This window comes from Cebus imitator, unplaced genomic scaffold (assembly GCF_001604975.1).
Source record: "Cebus imitator isolate Cc_AM_T3 unplaced genomic scaffold, Cebus_imitator-1.0 Scaffold163, whole genome shotgun sequence".
Taxonomy (NCBI): Eukaryota; Metazoa; Chordata; class Mammalia; order Primates; family Cebidae; genus Cebus; species Cebus imitator.
The window spans coordinates 4041560-4051859 of record NW_016107478.1 but is presented as its reverse complement, the minus strand read 5'-3'; the positions used below and the strand labels follow the sequence as shown (position 1 = coordinate 4051859).

The 10300-nt window shown below is 48.8% G+C and overlaps 1 protein-coding gene across 1 annotated transcript; it reads left to right on the top strand.

Moving 5' to 3' along the window:
- The first annotated feature begins 2916 nt into the window (after positions 1 to 2916).
- On the top strand, positions 2917 to 6174 carry JUN (Jun proto-oncogene, AP-1 transcription factor subunit). The gene has a single exon (XM_017544010.2). It carries the CDS (start codon positions 3893 to 3895, stop codon positions 4895 to 4897), a length of 1005 nt encoding a protein of 334 aa, XP_017399499.1. The 5' UTR covers positions 2917 to 3892; the 3' UTR covers positions 4898 to 6174.
- Positions 6175 to 10300: the final 4126 nt, after the last annotated feature.

Genomic DNA, 10300 nt, shown 5'->3' with positions numbered 1-10300 from the left:
AAAGGGTTATCAAGATGAAGCCTCCTTCAGCCTGAGCCATTGAGTAGCTACAATGAGCAGAGCTCCCATGCCAACCTACAATGGGCATGTAGCAGGAATGATATACTTTCACTGAAAAAGCCACTGATATGTTAGGGTTGTTTGTTAGAGCAGCATAACACTACCTTTTCTGACAGAACTGGGAGTGAGAGATGAGGCTGGAGAGAGAAGGAGTTAGATTGTGAAAAGCACCCTCTCCCAGGCATAGGAATTGGAACTCTCCGGGTTGTAAGGAAAAGCCAATGAAGGTTTCCAAGCAGGGGCGTTAACATGAACAGATTTTGTTATTTTTTGGATGAAATATGCTATTTCTCAACATAAGGAGAAGATCAGCCTACTAAACCACATGAGGCACAGAGGAACACACAGAACCTTAGGCAAAAGATATATATTTACACAAAGCCCTAAGTCTTGAAATTTCTAAATACAGGAGCTCTGAACGGAGTTACAATCAGAGGATAAAGAAAGAAAATTTCTTCTGTGCCACAAGCGCTGTTTCCTCTGCAGATAGCTAATACTTTACAAGAAAGTTTGCCAGAGTAGAGAAAATACAAGGGAATGTAACACAGACTGAAGTCAATTTCCAGCTGCCTGTGTGATCTGAAGAAGGATACTTAACCTCTCTGGGCCTATTTCCTCACATGTCAAATCTGGATAATAATATATGTCTCTCAAGACGGCTGTGGGGAGAAAACAGCATATTTAAATTGCTTAGGAGAATGCCTGGCAGATAAGTGTTTAATACATGAAACTTATTTTTATTACTGTTATAAAAAAAATTTAGAACAGCTCCCTTATTACAACAGAAAATGATTCAGGGCAACAGACAGAGGGAGAATGTTCTCCCCTTGAGAGAAGTAACTGGATCTTGTTATCACTGTATACCTACCCCACCCCCACCCCAGTTCAGTGCCTGGCTCACAGTAGGCTTTCAGTTACCCTCTGCAGATCACTGAAAGCTAGGTGAGTGCCCGGAGTGAAGAAAAGTTGGCAGGTTTCCCACTGATACCAGCTGCTGTTGGTTTCTGAACACTCAAAGCCTCAAATATCTTAGGGCTGGGGGCAATGAACCCAAGGCTGAATTCCAAGTTCAGAGGCAGTGAAGTCCGAATTTAGAACTTAAGAACTTTAAATTGCTGCAGGTCCAACTTCAAGCCCCAGTTCTAGACAGAGGCTTGGGAAAGAGCTGACTTTTAACCCTGTTCTCCCCTCCTCCTCCCCCTGATGCTTCTCACAGGAAAGTACACCTGGTCCTGCCAAATCGCACTCTTATATCCTGGCATTCCATCCAGACCTCTGTGAGGATGGAAACTGCGAGGCAGGGGAGGGAAGCGGGCTGTTTGGCCACTACCTCCCTAGTCCCGCAGGCGACCCTGTCACAGTAACTCCTGGCAGCCCAGGGAGGTGGACGGCACCGGCCCCACTTGCAGATGAGGGAAAAGAAGCTCTGAGAAGTTCCGTGATTTCCTCGCTCTGCACTGTGGCAGCCTGGCCACGAAAGAACCAGGATTCCCGACTTAAAGATTCTTTCCACCACACACGTTCGTCCCTAAGGAGTGGGGGGCGGGGGGAAGATAAAATAACCGCGGAAAAGGAACCACTTACATGTGTCTAGCGCTTCCTAGAGGCTACCCAGGATATGGGCCCACCACCCCGCCCGGAGTGCAGAGATTTTAAGTCCAGGTTCTAACCCGGGCTCCGAGTTCTACTGCGTGACTTTATGCGAGCGTCCGCGGCCTTCTGAGCTTGTTTTCCCGGAAGCAACACGGCGCAGATGGAGTGTGTGTGTGTGTGTGTGTGTTGGCGCGCGCGCCTGTGTGTTGAGCGTGCTGTGTTAAGCGTGTGCGTGTTGTCCGGGGGCGGGAGGGGGAGTATACTAACACCGGGCTTCCCCGAGTTTCGGATTGCCTACATGCTTGTTCCCATTTGGACCCTGTTACCCACTAATTGCGCTCACTATAAAAACTGCCCCTCCGAGGCAAAGCTGTGAACCCCCGCGCCCCTTCCCCCGCGGTCCGGGTGAAGAGAGGTGCAACGGAGACTCAGCTGAGCGTTCAGTTTCGGGCAATACAAATCTCTCGGCTTCTAGGAGCAGCCAGACGACCCCGCGGACTATCGCTCCTGAACTTGACCAAGACAAAGTTCCGAGCGTTCTCAACTTGGGGGACTGACTCTCGCGAGACCGCCCCCAAACTTAAGCACCCTTAGGCTCGCCCCCAACTGGAACGTCGCAGAACCACCTTAAGGGCGGTGCTCCTGTCCCCCGGAAGTGCACGGGGGGGGTGGGGACCGCGGACTTGGACTCTCAGCCTCCTGCCCCGCGCGGTGGCGGACGCCGGCGGATGACTTCGAGCCCCACAAGTGGAGAAACCCCAACCACCCCTCGCCCGCACCCTTGGCCCCCAACAACTGGCCGGGTTCCCTGGCCTCCCGGGTCCCCTCATCCCCTGCATCCCCGTCCGGAGCCGTGAACTTGAGCCCCCCTCCAGAGACGTTGCGAGCGTCCGCCCGCTCGCAGCAGCCACCGTCACTAGACAGTCAAACCCCAAGACGTCAGCCCACAATGCACCGGGCGGGCCGGGAAAAACGGCCCGGGGAGGGGACCGGGGAAGAGAGGGCCGAGAGGCGTGCGGCAGGGGGAGGGGAGGAGAAAGAAGGGCCCGACTGTAGGAGGGCAGCGGAGCATTACCTCATCCCGTGAGCCTCCGCGGGCCTAGAGAAGAATCTTCTAGGGCGGAGTCTCCATGGCGACGGGCGGGCCCGCCCCCCTGAGAGCGACGCGAGCCAATGGGAAAGCCTTGGGGTGACATCATGGGCTATTTTTAGGGGTTGACTGGTAGCAGATAAGTGTTGAGCTCGGGCTGGATAAGGGCTCAGAGTTGCACTGAGTGTGGCTGAAGCAGCAAGGCGGGAGTGGAGGTGCGCGGACTCAGGCAGACAGACAGACAGACACAGACAGCCAGCCAGGACGGCAGTAGAGTCCGAGCTGCAAATCTTTTCTTTTCCATCTTCTCTCCAACTGCCCAGAGCTAGCGCCTGTGGCTCTCGGGCTGGTGTTTCGAGGAGTGCCGGGAGAGCCTGGTCTCCAGCTGCCCCCGAGAGAAGAACCCCGCTGCCCAGGCGCTGCTGACAGCGGCGGAGAGCAGCGGTACCCACGCGCCCGCCGGGGGAAGTCGGCGAGCGGCTGCAGCGGCAGAGAACTTTCCCGGCCGGGAGGACCGGGGCCAAGTGGCCCAGAGTCCCGGAGCGAACTTTTGCAAGCCTTTCCTGAGCCTTAGGCTGCTCGGCGGCGGTAAAGACCAAAAGGCGTTGGAGAGACGCGCGAGAGAAGAAGGACGTGCGCTCAGCTTCGCTCGCACTGGTTGCTGAACTTGGGCGAGCGCGAGCCGCGGCTGCCGGGCGCCCCCTCCCCCTCGCAGCGGAGGAGGGGACAAGTCGTCGGAGTCCGGGCGGCCGAGACCCGCCGCTGGCCGGCCACTGTGGGGTCCGCACTGATCCGCGCCTCCGGGAGAGCCGCCGCTCCGGGAAGTGAGTTCGCCCGCGGGCTCCGAGGAACCGCTGCGACCGAAGAGCGCTCAGTGAGTGACCGCGACTTTTCAAAGCCGGGCAGCGCGCGCGAGCCGACAAGTAAGAGTGCGGGAGGCATCTTAATTAACCCTGCGTTCCCAGGAGCGAGTTGGTGAGGAGGGCGCAGCGGGGAAGACTGCCAGCGGGTGCGCGCGCTCTTAGAGAAACTTTCCCTGCCCAAGGCCCGGGGGGACGCGGGTGTCCCCCGCTTGCCAGAGCGCTGTTGCGGCTCCGAAACTTCTGCGCGCAGCCCAAACTAACCTCACGTGAAGTGACGGACTGTTCTATGACTGCAAAGATGGAAACGACCTTCTATGACGATGCCCTCAACGCCTCATTCCTCCAGTCCGAGAGCGGAGCTTATGGCTACAGTAACCCCAAGATCCTGAAACAGAGCATGACCCTTAACCTGGCCGACCCAGTGGGGAGCCTGAAGCCGCACCTCCGCGCCAAGAACTCGGACCTCCTCACCTCGCCCGACGTGGGGCTGCTCAAGCTGGCGTCGCCCGAGCTGGAGCGCCTCATAATCCAGTCCAGCAACGGGCACATCACCACCACGCCGACCCCCACCCAGTTCCTGTGCCCCAAGAACGTGACAGATGAGCAGGAGGGCTTCGCCGAGGGCTTCGTGCGCGCCCTGGCCGAGCTGCACAGCCAGAACACGCTTCCCAGCGTCACGTCGGCGGCGCAGCCGGTCAGCGGGGCGGGCATGGTGGCTCCCGCCGTGGCCTCGGTGGCCGGGGGCAGTGGCAGCGGCGGCTTCAGCGCCAGCCTGCACAGCGAGCCGCCGGTCTACGCCAACCTCAGCAACTTCAACCCCGGAGCGCTGAGCAGCGGTGGCGGGGCGCCCTCCTACGGCGCGGCCGGCCTGGCCTTTCCCGCGCAACCCCAGCAGCAGCAGCAGCAGCCGCAGCCGCCCCACCACTTGCCCCAGCAGATGCCGGTGCAGCACCCGCGGCTGCAGGCCCTGAAGGAGGAGCCTCAGACAGTGCCCGAGATGCCCGGCGAGACGCCGCCCCTGTCCCCCATCGACATGGAGTCCCAGGAGCGGATCAAGGCGGAGAGGAAGCGCATGAGGAACCGCATCGCTGCCTCCAAGTGCCGAAAAAGGAAGCTGGAGAGAATCGCCCGGCTGGAGGAAAAAGTGAAAACCTTGAAAGCTCAGAACTCGGAGCTGGCGTCCACGGCCAACATGCTCAGGGAACAGGTGGCACAGCTTAAACAGAAAGTCATGAACCACGTTAACAGTGGGTGCCAACTCATGCTAACGCAGCAGTTGCAAACGTTTTGAAGAGAGACTGTCGGGGGCTGAGGGGCAAAGGAGAAAAAAAATAACAGAGACAGACTTGAGAACTTGACAAGTTGCGACGGAGAGAAAAAAGAAGTGTCCGAGAACTAAAGCCAAGGGTATCCAAGTTGGACTGGGTTGCGTCCTGACGGCGCCCCCAGTGTGCACGAGTGGGAAGGACTTGGCGCGCCCTCCCTTGGCGTGGAGCCAGGGAGCGGCCGCCTGCGGGCTGCCCGGCTTTGCGGATGGGCTGTCCCCGCGCGAACGGAACGTTAGACTTTTCGTTAACATTGACCAAGAACTGCATGGACCTAACATTCGATCTCATTCAGTATTAAAGGGGGGAGGGGGAGGGGGTTACAAACTGCAATAGAGACTGTAGATTGCTTCTGTAGTACTCCTTAAGAACACAAAGCGTGGGGGGGAGGGCTGGGGAGGGGCAGCTGGAGGGAGGTTTGTGAGCGAGGCTGAGCCTGCAGATGAACTCTTTCTGGCCTGCCTTCGTTAACTGTGTATGTACATATATATATTTTTTAATTTGATGAAAGCTGATTACTGTCAATAAACAGCTTCATGCCTTTGTAAGTTATTTCTTGTTTGTTTGTTTGGGTGTCCTGCCCAGTGTTGTTTGTAAATAAGAGATTTGGAGCACTCTGAGTTTACCATTTGTAATAAAGTATATAATTTTTTTATGTTTTGTTTCTGAAAATTCCAGAAAGGATATTTAAGAAAATACAATAAACTATTGAAAAGTACTCCCCTAACCTCTTTTCTGCATCATCTATAGATACTAGCTATCTAGGTGGAGTTGAAAGTTAAGAATGTCAATTAAAATCTCTCTCAGTGCTTCTTACTATCAAGCAGTAAAAACTGTCCTCTATTAGACTTTAGAAATAAATGTACCTGATGCTATGGTCAGGTTATATACTCTTCCCCCAGCTGTCTATATGGAATTGCTTACCAAAGGATGTTTCGGTGTTTTAGGAGGCTGGAGGAAGGGGGGGGGGGTTGCAGCGGAGAGGGACAGCTCACTGGGAAGTCAAACATTTCAAAGTTTGGGATTGTATCAAGTGGCATGTGCTGTGACCATTTATAATGTTAGTAGAAATTTAACAATAGATGCTTATTCTCAAAGCAAGAATTGGTGGCAGATTTTACAAAAGATGTATCATTCCAATTTGGAATCTTCTCTTTGACAATTCCTAGATAAAAAAAGATGGCCTTTGCTTATGAATATTTATAACAGCATTCTTGTCACAATAAATGTATTCAAATACCAATAACAGATCTTGAATTGCTTCCCTTTACTACTTTTTTCTTCCCAAGTTATATATTGAAGCTTTTATTTTCAGTTGCTGAGGTTAACATTGCTGCAATCTGAAGTGACTCGAAAGTTAAGCAAAGTATTTAGGAAGAGTCAAACTAGAAGTGGTGATCTGGATGAAACGGTCTCCCAATTTCATTAATCCCCCCGCCCTTTCTCCATCTCTGTCTCTCTACCCCTCACCTCCAAATAAACACCTATGCCTAAGGAAACTAGCAGTTTAGCATTTTAGCTCTGTCTATAGTTTATTTCTTAATTTGTTTCTAAAATAACCTTGTTTAAATAATTAGAGAATCGGTCTCAAAAGGCAGTAATCCAATACTATGGAAAAGATTCGCAAGAGAAAACATGAACACCAACACAATGATTACATGTGTAAATCAAACCCCAGCTCTGGGAAATGAGAAACTTAAATTCTGTCTACAGATATAACTTAGGAGATCAACAAGGCAGTGCTCAACAAGGGAACAATTTTTTGCTTGGTTGCTTTTCATCCCAAGAGCCAGTGTGGCAGCAAAAGCAATTTGATATCCAGGAATATTTCACAAACCACTAATTGAGGCAGGGCTATTTGCTCATTAGCAGCGTTCTAGTATCTAACAGGTCTGGGAGTGCTAATATCCTGCCTCTGGCTGTTAATCCAAATACACAAAGAGTTTCTCCTTAGGAATATATCTAGGAGTAGAAGAGATTGGACAGGCTTGTTAGCTTCCAGTATACCCTCCCTTGTAATAACACTTCTTGAACAAAGGGTTACTGGGAGCAGAGCCTAGTTTGCCAAACTGAATTTGCCGATGTCAGCAACCAGGAAGGTGAGATGATTTTGACCATATGTAGAAATAGTCAGCAGAGGGACAATAAAGCACTTTGGGGTGGGGCTCTGTGGAAGCTAAACAAGAGCCAACTAGAAAAAATAAGCAGGCTGGGAATTAATTACCTGCAAAGGTAGACTAAGCCCAGACAGCAGTACAGCACAGAAAAGCCACACCACTCCCCAGTTTGCTTTAGATTTCAGTATTTAAAAAAAAAAAAGTCTGAAACTCAGACCTATCCCCATGCTTGATTGTTTCAGTTAACATTCTAAATATGTATTTATGAAATTCTAATCACTCTAATCAAAAGAGGTGGAAAAAATAATTGTGATCTAGGAAATTAACCCATAATCTCTGGTAAATTTTAGAGGCAAAAGATTAACTATAAACACTCAATGGTTAAGTTTATTATGAGCCTTCAATGAATTAATCTTTAGGTAACACTAATAGCTGGAGCAGATGAAGCTAGCGACACATAGTCATTAATCCTCCTCATTTGTTATATATATATATATATATATACACATATATATATATATATATATGTTATATATATAAAATAATTGAATCAAGGACATTTAACCCTCTATGTCTGTTGGGACAGAGGGTTCATGAACTCAATGAAAATGCCTACAAAGTTGTGTGTGTATTTGTCTGCACATACTCTTCTGAGGGGAGAGATTATTAGCTTTTATTTGAACCTCCCAGAGTTCCGCAACTCAAAAAAAAAGGGGTTAATAAACTATCAACTGACCAGCTACATGCCCACTATCAGATATACAGCTTTGTATGAATCTAAACCCCATGCTTTTTTTACCCTTTCATGTTTCTACTTGTATGTCTTTGCCTGGAATACCTTTCCTTCTAGTTCAACTGATAAATCCTACCCATTTTTCAAGTCTTGGCATAAGTGGGACCTTCTCTGTAAAGCTTCCCTTGGTAATTCCATCTTCAAAAAGGAATGAACAATTCCCTAGTGAGCATGGTAATATCTTATCAAAAATCCTATGATAGCACGTATCAAAATGTATCATGAACCTCTGTGTCTCCTGGCCAGAACCTTATCCTCTTCATCAATGGACTCCCAAACTTTTAATGCAGTGGCTGACGTATAGTAGATGTTCATAAAATAAATGTCTGATGACTAAATGAACTAGTGAACTCAAATCCTCCTCCAACATAATTCCAAGTCTTAGTTTCTTCTAGTAAATATACTTCATTCATTTCCAGGTGTGTAACTCCAGATGGATCAACCCCCACCTCCTCAAAGTCAAACCTGGCCAACCCCCAAGTCCTAAAACTTAGTTCTTAGTGAGTGTTCTTAAAAGAATTAAGTTAATGTGTGTTAGCACATTCATACATCCAGCCACACAGAGTGTCCCTTCCTACCTCTACTAATGCAAGTGGGCATCTTCTTATATAAAATGGGTCTACCTGAAACATTAGTTTTGAAGGTGGAAATGGAGCAGGATAGTATGTGTGTCCTTAGGCAGACACAAAAACAGTTCCAGATGTGTCTTCATTAAAAACAACCAACTTTATTGGTAATGACAAAGGGGACTTTCTGCAAAATTAGACATATTTCAGGAGTCCAGAAGTTAGTTTGATTGCCAATGTTTGATTGCTGAGACAAGAATCAGACTAATTCATCTATTCTCCCATGTCATTTCATTACTAGAGAAGTGCACTGGTTGAACCAAGGAAAGAGACCATGCCTTCTAGTTTGATTGCCCCTTGCCTCCTCCACCCACTTCTGTGGTGGTCAAATAGGATCTCATAGAAGAAGGGAAAAGGGTTAGAAGCTGGAATGGCCCCAGAGTGTAAAACTATTTCTTCCTAACTCTGGAACCTGATTTGAGTTGTTTGCTTTTGAACATCACAAAGCTGGGCATTCCTCTGGTCCTGGGTCTCTTCGAGGCCCTGTGTTTGGCTGTGGGGATTCAGTGATGAGCAAGGAACTCACATTCTGGTAGAGTGGAATGTGGAGGTGATGTAGAAACTATTCTATGGCATAAAGATATATGCTATAAAAGAAAGATGCCAGATGGGAGCAAAAGGAGGCATTATTAGAAAATGCTTTATGGGAGAGGTGACATTTGAGCTGATCCAGTAGGCCTTCCCAGGCAGAAAAGATTGGGAAGAAACTTGTGTGCAAAAGCATAGAAGTATGAGAAAACATATTGTGTTTAGGGACCTGAAAGCTGCTTAGAGAAGCTTGAAAGAAATGTGTGAGAAGAAAACTGCAGGGAGAAGAGGCAGGGAACTTGAAGGCTTGGGTTGAGAATTAATATTCATTCCATGTTATTCTATAGGTGATGCAGAAAAGTAGGCGAATTTGAAACAGAGTGGGATATGATACCGTCAACTTGAGGAAGATTCATGCTGGCAACAGCCTGGAGGATGGATTGGTGAGGAAGAGGCTAGGTAAGGGGTGAAATACCAAAGGTAGATTTTTAGTTTTATTTAGAATGCCTGTGGTATTTAAAGTAGTCCTAGAGTTGGGAAAGAAATGAGAAGAAAATGCCTTGGTCCGGGTTACATCATGCCACCTTTCTTCTTCTGCAATTTTCCGACAAGTTAGGCCTAAAGAAGGACACCAGGAGTTTTACTTTCTTCTTATGCTGCTTGTTCCATACTTACATTTTCCTCTCTATTGGGTCCATTTGATATCTGAAAGAAAATCGTCTTACAAAATGGCCTAGAGCCCACCTGCTCAGAGTCAGGAAACTCAGATAAACAGATGTGAATGAAACAGACCAGCAACCATGTAGGCCAGGCCTTCCAGGGTGACAGCACAGTCGGTCCTTCCTGCCACAAGACCAAACCTGACTTTAGTCACCCAGAATTGATTAAGCTCAGCGAGGCTAGTTGACCCGAACTTTATAAACTCTGGTGTATAAACAACTTCTGTGGGGGAACTGATAATAACACTTTACGTTCCCATAGCACTCATTTTCTACCACAAGTAATATTGAAATCCTATTTTGTGCCAGGAACTAGGAACACAGAAGAGTGAAAGCAGGATGGCTTCCTTCATGGAGTTTATCATCTAGCTAAGAGAAACAGTAAATAAACACATGAGGCCAGGCACGGTGGCTCACACCTGTAATCCCAGCACTTTGGGAGGCCAAAGTGGTTGTATTACTTAAGGTCAGGAGTTCGAAACCAGCCTGGCCAACATGGTGAAACCTCGCCTCTACTAAAAATACAAAAATTACCCAGATAAGATAGTGCACACCTGTAATCCTAGGTACTCAGAAGGCTGAGGCA